At 37.0% G+C, this 22,520-nt stretch overlaps 1 protein-coding gene across 1 annotated transcript in view; it reads right to left on the minus strand.

Moving 5' to 3' along the window:
* xpr1a (xenotropic and polytropic retrovirus receptor 1a) overlaps positions 1–22,520 on the minus strand; it is a 65,199-nt gene that overhangs the window by 41,929 nt on the left and 750 nt on the right. Inside the window, exon 2 of the mRNA XM_032573113.1 lies at positions 17,488–17,539. Within this exon, the coding sequence (XP_032429004.1) occupies positions 17,488–17,539 (52 nt within the window). The remainder of the gene's footprint in view (positions 1–17,487; positions 17,540–22,520) is intronic.

The following is a 22,520-nucleotide window of genomic DNA, read 5'->3' on the forward strand; positions in this document are numbered from 1 at the left end:
AGTAGGCAGACTGCTGGACCCACAGTCTGGAGTGCAGCCAGAGTATGCATGGTTTAAAGAGAGTATGAGGCTGGTGGTGGTCTCAGGTCTAAAAGCTCATGCAGGTCTGTGGCTTTAACTGTTAGTCCTGGTGTCCTTATTCTGTTTGGATGATCTCAGATGAAAACTTTTCTGCCACTTTTTGCTGTCTCACTGATTTAATAAGCCACCTGAAAGAGCTTACAGCTAGATATAGTTTGAAAATAGTCACTCAGATTATGTTTCTACAAATGGTGGGGAGCTTCAACATAGCAGACACAGACATGATGACACCAACATGCGCTTACATGTCACAATGCAGACTGACAGGTTTCAGCAGTTTGAAGTCTCAACTTAAACAGTGCTTGCAAACCAAAAGTAATTTCAGATTTAGTTCTACCTTTCCTTTCCATTATTTATACTGTTTGACTTAAGAGATTACCTTGGCATGGAGTGACTTCTATTTCTAAAACAGAAAGGCGTGACATAGATTGAGTCAACTAAGAAGTGAAGGACAGGGGGCTAAAATTTACAATTTATTTCCAATATCTATTTTTAATTTGTCAATTTGTATATCTAACATTAATAGAGACTATAGATTTGTTTGACTGAAACTAGTAACAATGTTTTTATAATTTAGCAACAATTTAAGTTTAGCTGTGCCACTTGCTCCATTCTTCAGGTCCCTATATGACCCTAACATTTACAGGCTCACTAGAGTTGTACAATACTGAATTGCAATATTGTACATTTTGTAGTGCTGATGACAATTACACTATATCCATATTCTTCTGTCCGTCTGCCTTTTTTCTTTCTTACCTCAGCTACTAAAATCTATATCAGGTCAGGGAAAGAAATCTAAATCTATCCAAATGTAATGTAGTATTTTCATGTTTGTAATGGCAAAAAACAAAAACTTCTGGGCCTTTTTAAGTCAAATAAGGTCACTGACAGCCGTGAAATTAAAGTTTCTCAATTCCAGCACAATTTTAATTCAAGAATGTGAGTGTGAAGATTTTTGTGACTTTCCATTTTCTAACAACTGTAGAAGCAGTGTTGTTCAAAGTGGAGGCTGTATTACAATAAAAATATGGAAGTTAAATATCCTGACATCAAAACAGCTCAAAGAAACAAATTCTTTAGAATCCTTGGAGAATAAGTAGAAAGCAACAATGTTATGAGTTTGTAATGCCTTTAGTCAAAGAGAAAAAAAAAACATTTCTCTATTATTAGCCCACTTGACACAGAAAAAAGAAACTGATGCTGGAATTAAAATCCTCACTACTACAAAAAATGTTATTCTTATTGGTTCAATGATGTTTTCTCATCACTGAACTGTATTTTTTTTTTTCTTTAAATCACAACACTGAACATGAGGGATAAAAAGATGTGATTCATGGAATGGCACAGATCCACAGCACAGACTGATAAAGAAATCTTCAGCAGAATCATTGACACATTCCTCTGCAGAGCGTTTATGCTGTCTGTCATTTTGCCAAGGCCACTAACACACAGAGGGATGGCTGTTTCCAGGCAACTGGGCAGCAAGCGTCAGTAGCCTGTATCCAAGTCTAGCCACAACTAACCAATCACAAGCCTCAATTTCCACTTTAGCCAATCATAGCTGGTGTCAAGCAGCCGCTGTTCAACAGGGCACAATTATCACATCCAACTAACTCATTATACACCTGATTGTTAGCAGATCTAAGTACTTACAACTCTCAACAGAGTACCTCTAAAGGTGCTACGAGAATAAATTAGTCTGTGTATGAAGCATTAATTACAGAGCCTTTTTCTACGGTGATTAAGTACCAACAGTTTTGTGCTAAACAATAATTTTTTAACTCTGCTATTAAACTGTTATTTTAAAATATTAGAATATTTTATGTCTTTTAACACATGGGTATGCCACAGGGCTGCAAGATATTAGACAGATAAAGTTGGAATATTATTGTTGAATGTTATGATGACCGTATGATGACGATACTGATAGTGATTAACTCACATTTCCCCGCCTTTCTCTTATTTCCATCATCACATTGGCCCCATCACTTCCTTGAGCTTTATCATCTTTGTCACTAAAATCTGTAGCAAATGTATTAAAGGGTAGCAGAGCTTTAATGCCACCAAATAAGGCATCCAAGGAACTTTTACAATTAGGACAATGGATATATTGAAACTACGCTAACATTTGTGATTCAATGTATTGTGCAGCTTGACTGTATAGCAATATGCTGCAACCTGCATTTAAGCTAATCTAGATCTGAAAGATTTAAGCATAAGTCTCTCAAGAGAAAAACATCACTTTCCATAGTTCTGTTTGTATTTGTGCATGTCACATGATGATAAATGTTACATGTTGTGTATTTGAACCAGTCCGTGTCACCACAGTTACTTTCTTCTCCACTGTCTCTCCCACATACAAGCATCGGCTCCCTCTCGCTGACAGACATAAGTTTGGCAGGGCAATCTGTTATCCTAACTGTGGCTGACATTTCCTGTGATGCTCAGTTCTCTCTTTGCGTTTGATCCTGTAGGTACAGAGGAAGCAGAGCCTACAGGGACAACTCATCTGCTTTTTCTCATTCTCTCTGTCTCTTATCTTCAACATTGCTGCAAAACAATACAAATATTACAAGTAAACATGTTGGGAAATATGTTTGTAACTGCAGTGTTGTTCTACATTTGTTTTCCTCTTTTCTCTGAAAAGGTTTCTAATTCTTACTCTGAATGGACTCCTCATGGACTCTAGTGAGATTGTGCAGACATATTTTGAATTAAATGATTCATAATAACAGGACAACAAGTGCATAGGAATAAATTACATTTTTATCATCTTAGTTGATAGTAATAACATGCTAAGATTTAAGATCTAACAATATTTTTAGGTTTTGAGTCAAAATCAAGAACAAAATTGTACTCTAAAAAACAAATGTCAAACCATCTAAAAAAACAGAATATATTTTCACTTTAATCTAAAACACACCTTTATGTAACAAATATATCTTCTTCAAAACTGTATATTCCAGATTTTTACTGTTCATCATTTATGCCAAACACAAAAGAGCAAACATTACTTCTAAAAAAAAGTTGACTCCTAAATTTATATTAAATAATGAAAAGACAATGTGCTCTCCTATGATTTAGAGGTTTTGCTGTATAAAACACCGGCTCTGCTTATTGCTGTAGCTTAGGCTCAGATCTATCAGGACTAGGATAAAAACATTGTTTTAGACACGCAGAAGAAATAATAGGAAGAAATATACGTGGGTCTCAGTCAGGTGTGCATGTTTGTGAGTGTATACTTACACTCTTATTAGTGTGCGAGCTCCTGTGCCACTGTGGTTTATAGACAGAAGCCACAGGACTCATAAAAACAGATAAGTGTTGTGTCAATAGTCCAAACTGAGGTCATTAATCTAAGCAGAACAAGAGCACAGGCTTTTCTACTATAACTATGACAAATGCTGAGAGAGTGCACAGCAGCTGTAGATTAAATCTGCTGTCCGTTTCCCTAGAGGGTGGCTATGCCAATAACAGAAAGAGTCAGGGAACTAACATTATATTCCCGTCACACTATTGCCTATCTGCCTTTTTCTTTCAATGGTGTAGAAAGACGGGATGCAACAGTAACGTAATACAATATCGGCTTTTAAGAAATTTGACGTAACATGTAACATATGCATAATTTTTCTACCACTGATTTTTTTTTAGATATGTTGCTTTCTCATGCCATGTATACAACACATGTGCACCACTCCAACACAACTGATGCAACTGCAACATTGTAGAAATTACCCAATAACATCATTATAGAATCTCACAGTATACTAAGCACTGTAGGAAACAAATAAATCTGATGGAGTCCCTTACTGCATGATTAGCTAATTGAAATTTCATTCCCAGATCCTTTTACAAGAAAATTGTAATTAAATGACACAGCAAAGCCACAGAAAAGTAACATACTAGCCACAACAAAGCAGAACACTGTGAATTCCTCACTCGTAATCTCAATATACACAGGTTTTTCAGAAGGGGATTAAAAAAAAATCAAACTTTCTTCAAACATGTGAGGGGAAACAATGCTTCATTTCCTTATGGTTAGGAGGGAGGAATAGAACACATAAAATCACAGTCGTCATCACAAGATGTGCAACATCACAACTGTAAAGGGTTGCTTGGATAAAAAAGTGAGGAGATTAATATGTTTCAAGTTAAATGCATTCACACTACGCATTCCAATAATACATTTGGCCAGTTGGTTACTTCCCTTGATGCCCAAGCCTTATTTAGACTGTAGCAGCAGAGAGTGGTGAAAATATCTTGATGATAAAATAAAGAGAGGTTACTAGTTGTAAACTGAATAATGCTGTTTTGTTAATGTTCTTCATATGTGAGTAAATGTAAAATGTGGACACCATTTATAATTGTTTAGGTGTGTATGTCTGGTCTGCTTGGTGTAAGAAAACCAAGGTGTGTGAATGTTGCTCCCAGCCACCATGCCACTTTCAAACCAGCAGCTGTAGTTTCTCGATAAGAGTCACACATACACACTGATATATTCCCACACAGACATATTTCTGTAACATGGCAGCTATTTAAAAGCTAGAGGATAAATCTAGATGAAACAAGGCAGTTTCCTATGAACACATTTTGCCCAATCTCTGAAAAATCCTCCATCAGGCAGGACAAAGGATTTTTCCGTCAGGCAGGACGCCTGCCAAGGTCACCTAGAATCCATTATACGATCAGCAAAGTCCAGTTTTATGTGTAAAATCCCACTGATTATAATGTAAGTAGACTCAGTGTATGACTAAGAAAGTGATGTGAAAACAGTTGAGGCTCTGCAAGGAAATACAAAACATAGGAAAAAGATTGTTGTAAATACAGAAAATAAATATTATGAGTTGAAAATGCCATGAAAGAAAAAATAAAAAAGTCACAAATAAAGAAGCACTATTGGGTGTCTGTAATATATACACTGTATATTATATGCTAATCTGTTGAATGTTTTTTACTTAATTGGTAGATGCTATTACTAAAAAAAGTAATACAGCAAGAATGGTACCAGGAAAAGCCCTAGTTTAAATATACTCTTTCTTAATACAACACAATCACACAGTTTCAAATCATGCTTTACTCCTAATATAAATTATTTATGACCAGTCATAGCAGTGTGGCTTGGAAGAATTGAATGATAATATTATTTCTACCATTATAGTTCTTAAAATAAAATTGAAACCCACAAAAAGTCATATCAGTGGGTAAAATCTTAACAAAACCAAAGTTTCGAAATCGGCAAGAACATTTTGATTACTGGATCTCTAATTTGGATTGTATAACAATGAAACTACATCAGGTCAACCCTAACTAAAACTTTACCAAAATAGGTAGTATTTTACCTATTTTGGTAAAAGTTGCCAAAATAGGTAAATATTTTGGTAACTTTGTTTTTGTAAATACAAAGTTGTCAAAACTTTGTAAATATTTGTTTTTGAATAGATGTGACATTTAACATTTGACTTTGATATTATTCTCAATACATGCAGAAACTCATCTGGGCCATCAGCATAAACAAAGGCAAAGTGAATAATGCATGCTGCAGAAAGTAGTACCATCAATTTTTAATTCAGTTCTGTAGACTATCTTTCTGCATTGAAGTTCTGTTTCCGTTTTTGCATTGTAATGTTAACTCTTAATTCATAAATGGTCCGTCATACAGCCCATTTTACCTTTACAGTCCTGGGAAGCAGGAAGGAATCCAATACTTAATGTTATTAGATTAGGAGCAATTTCCTGACTCAATCTGATTAGGTGGGCACTGACCTTGGGGTGCTTCAGTGTCATATCATTAACATGATTTACAAGAGCAGGAAGCACCTTGTTTACTATTTTCCCAAAACAATGACAGATAAAAAATACAAAATTATTTAGCACATTAGAAAAGGTCTAAGTACATATCTGTACATAAATGCTCCAGTAGGTATAGAAAGGGGGAATGAATGTCATACTTAACTACAATCACAATCATTCATTAAAGAAAAAATCTTCTGTCAGTATAACAAATAGAAAGTATTCAGTTTACTAAGAATGCAAAGTTTTGATTAGAAATCAGTGTTTTATGTTCCTTTTGCTGACCCAGAAATGTCATGATCTCCCTTCTCTTTAAAGACCCAATAAATGTTATTGTAAACCTGGGCAGTGCAGCGTACGCTATAAAGATGGTGTTTAGAAAGCTTAGGAGGGACATGGCTTGTTTCTGAGCACGCCGTGCAGAATATGCATACATGTGGTACTGCATGTAATGTGTGTATAGGTGTGAGATTCTTTCACATTGTGTGTATGCCACTGATCAACATGGAGTAGCTGCTCACTAAATGTGTGTATAAAGAGAGGCAGACAGGATCTAACATCAGTGAGCACTTGGGCATTGAATTCCCACTCATCACATTCATAAAATAACCACAAAGTCATGGCTGAATCTTGCAGTGGTATCAGAGTGATAGATCCGTATGTGTGTAGGCGTGCATGGGGGGGTGCGTGTGTGTGTGTGTTTGCCCAATGACCCTTCCTGAAAACATCATACCTAAACATTGTTGTCGTTTTATTTTTCCATGCAATTGGATTCGCATGGATCCAATCCTTAGGGATTATGTCTGCCCTTTTTTAACATGTGATATACACACAAACATGATATGCAGCACATAAAGTTGGCTCAAAATTATGTATACTTCTTGCAGACTAAAGACCTCCACATACTCGGGTGAACTTCACTCCTCACAGGTCTGCACAAGGCGGCCATGTGTCAGACACATCTGGGCAAAGGTCAGTTTTTACAATCGCATAATCTGTGTCACACATTAAACTGCCTGGTAGGAAACAGAGTTCACATCAAACTGTCTAATATGCAAAAAAAAACAAGCTGATAAGGTTGGGAATAGGCGCAAGCCACTCTCAGTGTCGCACTGACAGGTACGCAGTGGCTGATGGAGAAGAAATGGGGCTAGGTGCCCAACTGCCTCATCAAATTCGCTAGTATCCATTTGGATTGTGGGAAATGAAGGAATCTGTCATAAGAAATGCAAGCAATTGGTACACTCGGCTATGAAATGGAGAGGCACAGAATCCACATTGTTTGAAGTCCAGTGGAAAGTGTCCACAGTCAGTGATGACTGGGTGCCCAATCATCTGCTGGTTTCTGGTCCACTGTGTTTTCTAAAATCCACAATAAATGCAGTTATATACCAGGATGCCCACTCTACCAAAGAGATCAAAAACTGGTTCAATGATGTTACTGTGCTTGATTGGCCAACAAGCTGGCCTCAGCTGACCCATATGGAGTCTCTATGGGGTTGTTAAGAGGAAGATGAGAAACAACAGACGCAAAAATGCAGATGAGCTGAAGGCTGTTTTCCAAGTAACCTGGGTTTTTACAACACGTCAGCAGAAGCACAGCCTGATCTCCTCCATGCCACACTGCATTGATGCAGTAATTCCTGCAAGAGGAGGCCCAAGCAAGTTCTGAAATTAGTGACAAAAAACATTTAACTTTTTCACAATCAATTCTAGCTACATTTTAGATGTAACTAGATTGTTATAAGTTTGCTTGTATCAATTTTTATTCAGATTTTTTCCTCATCTAAATTACATTTTCCGTGGGGTTTTTTCTGAGTTTTCAGAGGGGAGCATCATGAATTCACTAGAGACCATTATAATTCACAACATCACCCAAGCCCTTTAGTTGCATGTCCTGGCTTTATTGTGTTTGTAACCTGAATGTCACAGGGACAAAATGAGGCTCAAATGATTCCAGGCTCTTTCTGTGGCGCCATGGTAACTATAACAGAAAATGTTAGACACAGCTCTCTGTCAACACAACGGTAGAGACATTAGGGTTTAGATTTTTTTATTCTTATTTTAAAACATACACAATTCCACTACCTCCCCCATGAACACTTTTATAATTTCACAATGCTATTTGCAGGCTGCAATAAAAGGAAATTCTTTAGAGATTAAGAATGCTACAATTTGCCCCAGTCCACAAAAAACATTAATTGTCAGACAAAACCCTAAAAAACAAATCTTCAATAGTCATTTTATATTAAATGTCTGCTATTACCCTATCAGGGGAACTATAAGCTGTTCTCTGCTCAATTGAGCTGCATATTAATAGGGTGATTAGGGGGCCTAATTATCAGATGGCACTTGTCGAGAAGAGGCCTGAAGACAAAATGCAAAACAGACACAAACAGTTGTTTCTGTTGAAAAACTGCTCAGGACTCATGTCTCTGTAATGACACAGCTGCTACTGACACAATTTCTGTGTAAGTCAACGAACATACCAATAGACACAAACATGCCTGATTGTCAGAGGTCTCCGCATACTCGAGGCGGACGGCAGATTCAATTTTTTCTAACAATAAAATGTAAAATATGCATCAGACCACTGGTCTGTTTATTGTAAAATTGTCTGAAATGGTGATTTTAAGAAGAGCTGCACAAATCTCAACATAATGTATACAAATGTTGGTGAGATTTAAGGAATGATTTCATGGTGTTTCTTTAAGTGTCTAACAACATCACCTTTCCCTGATATGACATAAAAGTAAAAAACTTCCTTGTTGTCATCTTATGGCTGCCTCTGAGTGCCAAAGCAAATTTTTTAAATTTCATGGGCATCAGGAGGGAAATTCAGCAGATTTCCCATCTCGCACATTGTTAATAATTCATCATTTAATATAAAGACAGACAGGCTGTCCGGGGGGGAACAATAGTTGTGAATAATTGATCTCTCTCCTCTGGTCACAGGATTATAAGATGATGCAGGGTAAATAAGAGAAGAAATAAATCTAGACTAATAATTTTCTACTCCCTGAACAGAAACCCCACTCCTCATGTAAGTTAAAGCTAAATTACAGTACTGACAAAAATGAAAGAGAGTGATAATATACAAAGAATCAAAATTGAGCAAACTCCATCCTGAGGGGCTCTTCCAGTGCTTTCATTTTTTTCCACATATTTTTTACAAGTAGATGTAACATCTCAGAATAGAGGCTCCCTTAGGATTTAGCTTCCTTTCCTTCAATTATCACCAATGTCACCTTTCTTTTTTTCCATTCTTTTCTATTTTTTTTAGCATCCTCTACTCTCCCTCACTTTCCACTGACTTTCGGTCCTTTTGGAACGCCTCTCTATTCATCTCAGAGGCAGAAAAGAATAAAATAAAGTACCATTAATTTCCAAGGAATGCCAAAAACATTGCCCTAAAAAAGACTTGTTGAACTTTTCTACAGCAAAAGTCAATGTTTTTTTTAATATTATCATTATTCTTATCAGCATTTAAATTGATAGAAAAAAAGCTTGAGGGTTTTATTTAGAAGTCTCAGGGAAAAGGGTTTTGAAGTATGTGTAATTTTCCCTCCACTTTACAATGATGCAGTACTTTGTGTGGATGTATCACATAAAATTCTAATAAGATACACTGAGGTTTGGGTTGTAAGGTGAGAAAATGAGGAAAATCTCAAGAGATATGAATACTTTTCCAAGGCACTGGATGCCACCTTTAAAGCCCAATAATCAAACATGCATTCATCTTGAGTACCCTTGACTTTCAAGAGGTCAATCTCGTTAAAATATAATAACTGTGCAGTAATCATCAGTAGATAAGGAAAGGTCATTGTAATCATTTTCAAAACAGAGTAATAGTTGTCAGTTGGGGGCGGTGACACTTGTAATATGCCCAATAATCATCTGAGAGGCAATACTGCTTTATAAAGAGGAAAAAAAGAGAGCAATGTGATGCTCCAGCATTACCATGTTTTCATGCCTTTGAGTCAGTCTGAACCAAGTTCTCTCCAGAGACATTAATCACCCAAAAACATATAAAGAATAAATTAAACAATGCGGCCAGCATGTTTCATGAAAAATACAACTTTTTTCATCAAAACAGATAAACTGAGCTGAGAAATTTAAAAATAACAAAGTCCAGGATTAGAAATTTAAAAGGGGATGTCAGTTTTGTCTATCAATTAATATTTTCTACTATTCTCAGAACATTTGTAGAAAAAAACAAGTAAGTGGTTTTCCTCTTTATAGAGCACTAGACAAAATAAAAATACATCAGCATATGGCACTCTTGTCATCACCCGTGGTTCACAATCACACCCACTCACTCTACATAGAGCAGCTACCTCTGTGAGCGTGAGTAGCACTAAAAGCATACATGTGAAAACCTATTTTATCTAGTTGTATGTGAGAATGGCATAGAGGAAAGACACACTGAATGTGAAAACACTAAACCAAAGATAAAGAAATACAAAGTCATGAGTCTGTATTTTCTCCTTGTCTATCATTATCTCCTGTTTTGTATTATTTTCTATTAACCATTCATCTGGTCTGTTAAAACATAGATGTGATGTGAGTAATGTACATGACACCCAAAGCTGTAAATTCATTTTCAGCACATTGTTTTAATTGCTACAATAAATTCACAAGCTTCCATCCTGCAGAGGCTGCTGACCTGTTGGCTGGCAGCCAAAGCTGTCAATTAAGATTCTTAACATTTGATTAATGAAACAACTTATCTAATAACTGGGGTTACCTTACAGTTTGCAGGCTCTGGAAGTGCTAAAACATGAAAAATAATCAACAACGACAGATCTAATTATATCCACATGCCTTCCATGCATGAGATTGCTGAGATCACTGATGCTTCAAATACCTGATCCCAACTGGGCTACATGGCAGCTAGATCCAATAATCTATATTTTAATTTTATTTCACATTTACAGAATTGTGTTCTTATTGGAACAAATAAAATACTTCATAAAAAGATATAAGCGTTATTTCAGCATATGTACGTCAGTCCTGTGAGTTTCTGTATTGCTCTAATGACCTGTTCAAGGTTCAATTATAGCTGGAGATAGGCGCCAGCTCCGCTTGCACCTGCAAGGACAAGTAGGTATAGAAATGGACGAACAGATTTTTTTTTCCATCTCTTTGAGCAGTTCTGCACCTTCTGTCTTTGTGGCTGAAGAGATGACAACTGCAGTCTAATAGTATGTGCAAAATAGTTGGAAAAGCATATCCATTGCACTTCTTTGTTTATTCCCTGCAGCATTTTAGCCAGAGAAGTGCAGATTTCCTGAATGTCTACATAAAGTGCTAACTGGGGACAGCCATGAGTACAGGACCCATGATGAGCCTTAGAAACCCTCATAGTTCTGCTTAGGAGGTGTAAAGGTTTATGACCATCTCTACTCCTTTGAGCCCCATTACCCTTTCCTTCACCTTGGTCCCTCACCCATTGCCTTTCCAGAATACACCACATCATTATCATTCTTTCACGTGTCCTTGTCTCAGCAACCTGCTTTTTGATAGAAACCCCCACATCTAAAAAAATGTCATTTTTTAAATCGTTTAATATTTAACATTATTTAACATTATGATCTATCTAAACAAACCCAATCCTTTTCTCCTCAGTTGCTCTTTCTTCTGCTCTCTCCTCCTCAACTTCATTCATGCACAATCTAATTCATCGATGAATAATGGATGGACAGATAGAAGACTTTCATCTGCCGAGGTTCTTTTTCTCTCACCGTCTTTTTCTTGCGGGATGGCTATAGTGCTAATGCAGGGCAACATGCATTGGAGATGTGCCCAGAGACCTCCCACTCAGTCTGTCTGTCTGCTGGGCAAAGGATTTTGCTTCCTCTCCTTCAGTTTCTGTTCCATTTTCCTGATCCACACAAAACCCTGACAATTGCTATCAAAGTCCTTTATTTTTAAATGAATACCATTATTATTTTTTACCCACCAAGGCAAACACAAAACCCAGACTGTTCTCAAATCTTTCTTCATTATGCTCTTACTCAATACCTTTTTCATTGCTCGTTACCTCAGTTCAATGAGTCCCTGACCTTGGAATAGCAATCCTAGATTTGTATTGACCCGGCTCCTGCTGCATCTTTTCCCTTTTGAGACTTCAAATGACTAGTATATAACTTTCATTGCTCAAAACTGACCTCAGAGCTGAAGTTTACTTGCTTTTGAGCTATATAAGACAGCATTCTGTGGATTTACACTATATTATGACTATATTAACTTGGGTGGCACCGTGATTAAGAACTACACATGGAACCAACCCCCACAAAAACCCACCAGTTAGTGCTTGAGGTGAGCATGAGCAGCAGCTTGTCAAAGAAGCTATCAATAATGCAGCTGGAGGGAGACCCTGGCTGCCAAACTGTCCCACCACCCCCTCTTCTGCCTGTCTATCTGTCTGTCTGCATGTCCATATGTCCCCCTTCCAGTTCTGTTTTTATATCTCACTGACTGGCTGACCTCTGGAAAACCTGCCAGGGTTTATTTGTATGTATAACAACAGAGATGTGTGTATGCTTTATCTTAGGCACATGTGTTTTTGACTTTCTAGGTCTAGGGAACCTGAAAATATTTATTCATTCATAATTCAACTGCAGATACAAACATGACCCTGGTCTGTTTTGGTTGACATGTGCAAATTTTTCTTCAACTAGGCTTATTTCTGAGGATTTTGGATGTACTAATGCAACGATATGCACTTTGTCTTCATCTTAAATGGATAAAATTCATTTTTGAAACAAAGAGTTAAAAGAACAAAAAATTATACATCAGTATTTCTAAATGTACATCTGAGCCACAAACTTTTTTTGAAGCTCAAATAAAAATCATCACATAAATTGGAATGTAATTTTCCACATGGGGCACAGGATGGCAGAAACAAAGAACAAGAACAGTAATAACAGTGGCTGTTCCAACATGTATGCATGCAGAATAACAATCAGCTTTGTATTATACAGCCAAGCAGCTTTTCAACTAACCCCTCATCATGGGTGTGAAAACAGCAGACAAAATGGCGAGCAAGCATGCACCATGGACAGCCACATAAGAAAATGGCTACCATGATTTGTATTCATTGCTCATGCTGGTGCTTTGACTAGGCATAAAAGGTCCAGACACAAACACAAAAATATTCGTTGGGAAATTGTTTAGATTGGCACTTGGTCAAAAAGGCTGGGCTTTGACCAAGTGCCTGGTGGCTGACTTTTCTCTGTAGAGTTTAAAGCTTGACAGATAGTGCCAAGAAGGCATAAGCCAAGTAATAACATACCAAGTAAGTCAAGATATACCAAGAATTTGTGGTTAAGACAAGTCATGCTTTTAAAAGCAGCAAAATGTTCTATCATATCATCCCTACTGTTTGAAATCCTTTAAAAAGTAGATGACAGACAAGTTGACAACAGTCCTCATGCAGAGCATAGAGTGATGTGGCACTTCCCATAGCACACATACTGCTGCACACTGTCATTGGCTAAAAACCCTTCGTCACACCTCCCTTTCTTATAAGTTAGACAAATTGGGATGCTTTGAAACATTACTGTTTTTGTAATGGAGTGAAAATTAAAGACACTCCCATAGCACATTTCAGCAGCTGAGTGCAGGCTTTCAAAGAGATCAGATTTTTTTAAAAAAGGTAGAATATTACAGGTAAAAACACTTGAAAATGAATTTAAAATGTTCACATTTTGGTGTGTTTGCTGAAGTCTGCACCCTAAGAAAAGATTGACCAAGAACAAATATATATAATACCAACACTGTAATAACAAATGCGTTATATTTTGGGAGCACTGTGAGTGAGCTTTCTTCATCAATATTAAATAAAATTAATCAATCACATCACTGTATAATTTTACTCAGGATCATCATACTAACATGTGTTTACCATTAACATCCTGTTATTTGTGTCTTATTAAAGCTTTATCACAGTCAATGAGAGGAACTATACATTTATGGAGATGAGAGAACAAAAACAAGTTGCAGTGCAGGAAGCATTGATGGCTTTGATGGAACAGGTGTCCAAGACAGAACAATGAATGTCTGACTCTGAGGTCAGTTTGTTCTCACCTGATGAGTGGTTTTATTCATCTGTACTTCTGTCTCCATAGGAAGGGACCCTTCCTGTTGTTTGTTTAATTGTTCCTACCTTTAGAAATATATACCTGTCCTGACTCTATCTGTACTTCTTTGAGAAACTAGGATGCTTTAAAATCTCAACAAAAATATCAAGCTATGCTTGTTAAATGTTGCTATTTTACAGATGTGCAGCTGTGGATACTGCCCACATGTCAAATATTTCATTCTTAAAATAAAATCCAAAACAAGTTAATAATAGTTTGAGGTATACCGTTTTCCTGGTTGTGACTTACATGGTCATCAATCATGGGATAAAGACTGGAAAATTATTTACAGGCTAATATGTGGATGTCCATGTTAATAATTGGCACCCTACTATAGCAACATTGAGGACTGAGCTCACCCTCTCTGTGTATTAACCAGCACCATCAATAATAATCTAATCCACTGCTCAGCAAAGCAGCATAGCCCTGCACAGATAACATCAAAACAATGCACTGGCCATTAAGAGGGTGGTGGTAGAAACAAAGACTCAGTGAATGAATACATGAATGAAGCACAAATGAATGGCTTCAATACCAAAATACAACATAAATCTGAGCATTACTCCAGATACAACTTCACACCTTTACAGAATGTAGATCCATCTTAAAGCTTTGCATATAATATCATAACACTTTTATCTCCATAACAATCAGGGTGATTGAACTGGAATAGCTCATTCCAACGGATAGAAGACTGGGCACCAGCTGTTCTCTGTTTTCCACTGGCACTCAAAACATGACAGGTGTGCTTTAATTACAGCTATACATGGACCAAAGAAAATGGGGTCATGAAGTAATTTAAAACAGATATTATATTTTAATTATTTTAAATACAGCGGTTAACAGAACACTACTTGGGTCTGGTTTTCTGCTTTGTATTCCTGAACAGGCTCACTGTAGTGATGGTTGTTATTGTTTTCCTAATATTGTGCATCACTAGTCTTCCAATCTGTTAATAATATAAGGAGACCTAGATAGAGGAGGCCTTGAAATGTGCTTGCTAAGCACTCACCAACTACTGCACCGCTCACATCTTAATCAGCTGCAGCAGGGTGTCCAGTAAAGAAACGGTGTGGGTGAGCAAGTTCTTATAATTCAATAAACTGTCTCCCCGAGGCAAACGATACACTTTCTGAATATCAAAATGCTGAAGCATGAAAAAAGACAAAAAAAAACAGGAAGACAGTTAGAAATTCTGTTAAATAATTGTACCTTCAGTAGAAAGTAAAATAAGTGGGATTATGATTTTTTTTTTTTAAATCAAGCGGGAGGTTTGTATTCCTCTAACAAAGAACATTTTGGAAATTTATTACAGTCGTCATTAAACTGTTCAAGCACCATGCGTTTTGTTAAACTACACAATTAGGGATGTACTAGTCCTGAATTCAAGCAAAATCTTGATAGTGATGTGATGTCAAAATTCCCATTTTTGCTGCCGTCGTTACAAACTGGTTTGCTACAAAAATAAAAAAAGATTGAAAGTATTAAGAAAATCGACTGGTTTGTCCTACTTTAAATTTAATTTAATGTAAGAGAAAGTGCTGCAGTCAGCCTATATTTAATAACACCTGCTGATCTTATTTGTTTTATGAAAAGGGAAAAAAAAACCACAAGAGAATGTATTTCTCAGGGCTCAATAATGCTATTTGTTTCTGCCGTTGCTTACATTACAGCCTGTTTCCGCTGACAATACCAAAACAAATGACGATTGTCTAATATCTTAAGAAACAAATTTTATCTAGCAATATTAGTCCTATAGAATAAGTACATTGGTACTTTAATTTTGTCATTTTAGGATTATGCTTGCACCCTGCTGTCTCTCATTAATATATCAGCTTTAGTTAAGACTTATAGATATTATGATGGATGTTTAAAGGAATTAAATACACTAATCCAAAAAACAAACATCCTATTGATTAGCAAAATGGACAAAATCAACTCAACTTTTGTTCAATTCAAAATGCTGTATGTTAATCACTAATCAACAGTAAAAAAAAAAAAAAACTCTGAACACAAGAAATGCTAATAAGGATACTAATGTCTATGCAAATACATTCTGTGCAAAAGTGTGATATGAATATTAATCAGGTTGATTGAGGGGGGAAATTTGGGAATGTTAGAATAACCTGACTTGAAGACACATTTCTCTGTTGATTGATTGATTCTGTCTCTTTTTAAAGGAAATTGCCCTCTATGTCATCCTAGGCTGACAGAGACAGAACATTGACCTATGACTACAGTTTATACACAGGACAGGAAATAATCTATCATGCACACTGAGCCTGTCCTGCAGCTCCTACAAACACTATTCAAACGATAGACAGGCTTCACATGTTACCATCAAGGCATGAATTGTCTATTCCAGAAATAAATGCAGGTTTTAAAATCATGTGATATTTAAATCTCATTTCATCAAGAAATTCTCATTATTCATGCCAAAGGTCTCATTTTACACCTGCAGCAATCAAAACACTGCAGGCAAATTTATGAAACTGATTTTATCAAGCTAGCTCACACTCCAGCTTTCACACAAACTGAAAGTTTGCTCATCCCAGTGAGGTTATGTTACGCCTCTACTGCTCATGGAAAGAGTCACATCACCATCAGTCACATCCATATCAGGTCTGCACAGTGAGCAGAGCTGCAGCTCTATGAGGGGACTGGAAAAATTGAGCCAACTGCACAATTTTATCTAAAACAGATAACAGAAAATAGCAGAAGTCATGTTTGTGCTGCCACATGTAGGTCAAGTACTATTTTTTCTCAACTGGACCTGGCACATGCTATCAGTCACAGCCGGTGCAGCCATGTCGTCATAAAGTATACCTCCACCCTACAACTAAAGAAAGTTGTTTACCTCCATAAATGGCCACCTGAAATAAAAAGCAAATGGTTTGAATTCTTTACCTCAGTACACATCACTTGCAATCCAGCGGAAAAAGAGTAATTATAGACAGTGCCCTTTCTTATCTTTGCACTGGTAGCAGCAATACTCTGCAAACCTGGCACTGAACCCAAGTTCTGTTATACCACTCAGGCCTGCAGTGCATGACTCTAAAAAATATAGGATGTTTTAACAGTTATAAATGTATTTGCTTCATACAGACACATCCACTTTCCCACCAATTCTGGAATAAAATAAACATTGGAACAAATGTATCCATTAACTGTATCAATCATCCAAGAAAACAAGTCAGGTGTTTTCTCTCTTCTCATGTGATGTTATCTGTTTATTTAAGCAGTGAACAAAGTGAAGGTAAAGCGGACAGTAATGATATAATAATTGACTCTGGTTTTGTTGAGTCACACAGTGGAGAGTGTGGCAACAAGTTAGCAGTAATTTGAATCTATTTTTAGCAGATGAAGGGCTGTTATTCTGGGGATGCCCAAACAGGGGTCATATAAGTGTGTCTGAGAGTTTCTGCCCGTCTGTGTGTTTGTGTTTGTTTATCCAAACAGCGAGGGTCCTTACCTTCTATGGATGGGGCGTGGTCCTGGGCCGAATACAGCATTTCCTTGAGGGCCTGGTGAAGACATGTATGTTAAAATGATGGATGGCTGCAGATATGCACCCAGAAAACATGAAAGAACTCATGTTTGCTTAAGGTTTACATCTATGTGTTTTAGTTAAGTTTTTAACTCGTGCATAAAATGTGACCTCAAGAGTCTTGACAAGACAAACACGTTGAATTTATATCAATTTATACACAATTGAGATTCAATTTTAATCACTTCAAGTCCAATCCAATCATACAGACAGATTCAGGTCACTTAGCATTCATACCAGAATTACTCAGCCACATTCATTTGATCATTTAATAACTATTTGTAAAAGGTTTTCAATCAGTTGTTTTTTTTTTATCTGCTGTTCTGTTTGAAACATTGCTTACCAATTATAAATACAGATTTGACTCAATGCATGTTTTAAATTTCTATAATGACACAAACAACCATCACTATGGATCAGAACAGAACCTTTCATATGTGCTGTAACCAAAACCCTGTGACTGTACACAGTGCACTCTTCCACTCATAGTAAACAGGAGTATTTAAAGTTGTGGGACATCTCAACTGGAAATACTGCTGCTGTAAGGAGCATGTATGAACAAACAGGGAGCCTTGGGCACATTTTAAAGGTTGCTCATGAGAGATACAGCAAACTTGCAGCAGGCAGGTGGTAACATAACTTACAAATGGAAAGTTTTAGTTATCTAAGCTTTAAAGATCTAAACATTTGAAAAAACAATTAATATATGTTCCCTCAAGCAGCCTTTTATAATAATAATAATAAAAAATTAAAATAAGATGCAGAAATCTGAACATCCATATGACAAACTTCTAGTGCTGAGCCAAAAACTAGGTTGATTTCTAAAAAGGTCTGCTGTCACTTCTGTCTTGAGTTTTTTTTTTTACAACAAAGCAGTGAGGGAGCACTGTGGGAAATCCTATGTGTGGGCGAGAATCACTCATAAACAAAGTGCATTAGGCTTGTTAATAGCTGATACTAATGTCCCCCCGCAAAACAGGAGCAGAAGGAAGCTCTGCCACTGACGCGTCCACCAGGAGCTAAACATTTTGTTAAGTAGCATTGGAGCACTCTGAATTCAAATTCAGAATACTTTATTGATCCAAAAGAGAAATTAAATGCTGTTGTAACTCATATTAGCCCAGGTTCTTCAAAGAGTTGTTGTAGATGCTGGGCAGGAAGGATCTCCAATAGCCGTCTGTATTACAGCAAGCCTGAAGAAGCCTCCGACTGAAGTCACTCTGTTGTGGTAAAGTAGACTCATTAAGAGGATGTTCAGGGTTGTTCATAATTTTACTGATTTTATGAAGAATCCTTCTTTGCACCATCATTTCCAGAGCTTCCACAGCAGTCACCAGAACAGTTTATCAGGTTGTCTAGTCTTTCTAAGTCACTAGCTCTGCCCAACAGATGATAGCAGAAGAAATGAAGAGATTACACTCTCTACTACAGACATATAGGGAATATCATAGGTTGGCTTAAGACTAGGAAACACCTACCAACTGGTATATAGGAAACTCCGATATCTAACATAAACCTGCAGGGCTAAGCTGTAGGTCATCGCTGTTATGAGAAGCATTGTGAGTGTGGCTTTAAATGTAACTGAGTTGATCCAGCAGACACTACCGTTTTTATTTGCGAAGCCTGTGGACAATGCCAAAGTCACGTATTATGGGAGAATCAGCTTTGATGATCATACAGTAATGTGGCACACTTAAACCAAACACAAATACAGCACAAGTACTGGGATTAAATCTCCTCCTCAAAACAGAAGAGTGGCTTCATAAGGAATATCTTTGGAACAAATCCTTAAAAAGCCGCAATGTGTTGAATTTAAACTAACCGACACATTTCAGTGCCAGACAGCTATGTAATCACATGCAAGTGACCCTTTCCGGGCCTGAAGAGATCTGTGGCTCAAACAGAAAGCCAATGGATCACTTAAAACGGCAGCTCCGTGTCTAAGTGGATCTGTACATTAAGAGGAGTGGAGAGGATGGGAGGAGAGGCTGGAAAGAGGGGAGGAGGAGTGCAGAGGGCAGGTCTGGTAAGGGACCAGATGTCTTCCCAGTGGGGGAGGAACGGCGAGGTGAGGATGGGAAGGAGGAGGGAGGTATAGAAAGCAGGGGGGCTCTCAGCAGTTGCCATGCAATGCCTGTTGTATACATAATGGTCATACTGTAGTATTCTGCATATGAATAACATTTCTACTGTTCAGAATACATAATTTATGTAGTTGTTACAAAACCTAAACCACTTCACTCAGTCTAATTAAGATAAAGGCATGGAACAATGCTTGACCTTTGAACACACAACAAGCTAGTGAAATCACATCTATGTTCAGTTTAAATCGAGACAATAATTTGGTTTTTAATCTGTAAACAGGAGTTATGCTCTCTCCTCCTCCTCCTCATTGGGTTTTTAGGATTGATTAGACAGAACAGCCAAATGCATATGAAAACCTTGTTCTCTCGCCCACACACAAACATAACTACATCTTTTTCTCTTATGATGTTTTTCAGACTCCACAGCTAGACAAAATACAAGTACATTCAACAGTTACCATCACATCTGGCTATTGTTTTCACCTCCATATTGGATGTAAAATGTAGGGGGAAAAAACCCAGTAATTGTTCAGAAGGTTAAATGAATTGCTTAATTATAAGATTTACATTTAAAGAAAAAATCTTTCTCATCAATATACATCTACTGTCCTTCTGGACAAAACTCTTGGGATGGAAGGACATGTACCTACATAACAAGCAGCTGCTTAGCATACAGGTTTATACCTACAATCCCACAGGATAAAGCACACACCTAATTATTCCATCGCTCAATCGTCTTGTCAATGTTCCCATGTTTGAATGAAGTGCCTCACCAACTAAAGGCATTGTTTGCTAGAACACTCACTTTGCTGCATTTCTCTAATCTGCATGGAAACGGGTTGACCAATCTACCCAGACTGCGTATGTTTTTTTTTCCACACAATAGAGCACACAAAAAAATGAAGAGTGAAAACTAGGCAGTGGGTTAATTAATGTCAGCACACAAGAGACGGAATGTCACCTACAACTATATTCAGTCTGGATATGAACAGCTGTAATGTTCCACCCAACCAAAGACACAGCTATGTGAACAGGTGTCGCTTTTTCTGCATTGTGTCCTGGTAAAATAAACACCTGTAGTGTTGAGACAATATGTTAGTGTATCATTCAATACTGAACTGCATGACATTACAGAAATTATGTTTTCTGCATGAGAATACATACTCTCAGACACCCTGTGGATATTCTAGTTTATAAACAATAACCTGTATTTGCTGAATGGCTGAGAATGACTCAATTTATGTTTTTACCAGTTTGAACTTATATACTGACTTTAATTGAGTTACCCATGATCAGCACAGAGCAGCTATCGAGCTGCCACCCACTCAGGTGCTGATGGTGTTTACAGGTCAGACAAGGACAGAAGGCTTCTCGGCACAAACACATCCTTGGACCACAGTCTGCATCTTAGACTGGAGATAAACTCAAGGAATATGAACATGAGAGCATTTCTGTTATTTAACTATTTACAACAAAAATAGAGTCAAATATTCAACAACAAGATGTTTACAGACTATGCTTACTAAAAAACATGATATACTAAAAAGCATGATATACTAAATCATACTCTACATGATTCTACTCAATCATTCTAAATAAGTGATTGAGTAAAATCTCTAGCGCACCCAAGTCTTTGTATTGTGCATTAAATAAACCAGCTATAACATTTATTTTTATTACAGCATACATTGTATTTGGCCAAAATATATTAAAACTATAAATGTAAACATCAAATTCTAACCATTTATCAACATTAAGCCTAAGCAAGGAAAATGGAAAAAAAAATCTATCATCATCCATCTCAGGTCAGTGAGTGCTTTGGCAAATACTGGAGGTGTAAAATGGCTGGTATGGCCATGCATCTGTCCCCAAGCTCAGTGTGCTTCCCCACATACATGTAGCGACACTACACAACCTTTGAGTGCATGTGTATAAATTAATAACTCTGTTAAATTTAACTCTTATTTTAGGAAGAACCTTTTCCCACTGCATTTGATAATTATCAACTTTTTCCTCCTTTACGGGTTAATCTAAAGATATGTTAATCACACGAACATGGCAGCATGTCATTTGCCTCAAGATGGAGAGTTCTCCATGCCTACTGAAGGGACTTCAAAACTTAATATTAATATCCAGTGCATGTTACCAAAATAACACTGCCGCAGAGAGTTCCTGTTGGGTCTGGGGTGTAGGTTGCACAGGGTGACGAGAACAGGGTCTTTGTCTATAATTCATAGAGCTAAATGGAACTGAGCAGCATGTCTGCACCAAAGCTTCTCCGGTAAGAAGTAGGTTGTGAAAAATAACATGCTCCCCAAGTCCTGCACATCCCTCAACAAAGAGCATGAGTATTAACAAGGATCTATCTCTCTATATCTGCAGACATCTCTAACAAAAAATATTACACTCTTATAGAGGCAACTATCTCTGCTTAAACGTAGCAACGTTAATAATGCCTATATCAAATTAGAAAAAAAAGACATGATTTTCTGTTTTTTTTTATATTATGATAAAAAATAACTGGAAGTGTAAATTCCCAATTTTGTAACAAATTACAGCACAAATTGTGAGATAACCCCATAAATCAACTAGGTAAAAAAAAAATTAAGGTTTATTCCTGGGATCTTAAATAAAAGAGATGGGATCTGAAATAAAAGAGAGTACTTATTTAGAAAAAAATATATATTTGCACAAATACAATATTAGGAATGACCCAAATGAAAGAAAAAATGTTTCTACAATAGGTATTGATCAAGAATTCAGTTGGTAAAGAAGCTGAATAGTTAATTTCAGGTGTTTTAAATTCAGCTACAAACAATAAACCCTGAATGCTCCCTTTGGCTCTTAACCGCAGTCAATTCCCCCTCCATAAAC

This window comes from Xiphophorus hellerii, chromosome 9 (assembly GCF_003331165.1).
Source record: "Xiphophorus hellerii strain 12219 chromosome 9, Xiphophorus_hellerii-4.1, whole genome shotgun sequence".
In the NCBI taxonomy this organism is placed as follows: Eukaryota; Metazoa; Chordata; class Actinopteri; order Cyprinodontiformes; family Poeciliidae; genus Xiphophorus; species Xiphophorus hellerii.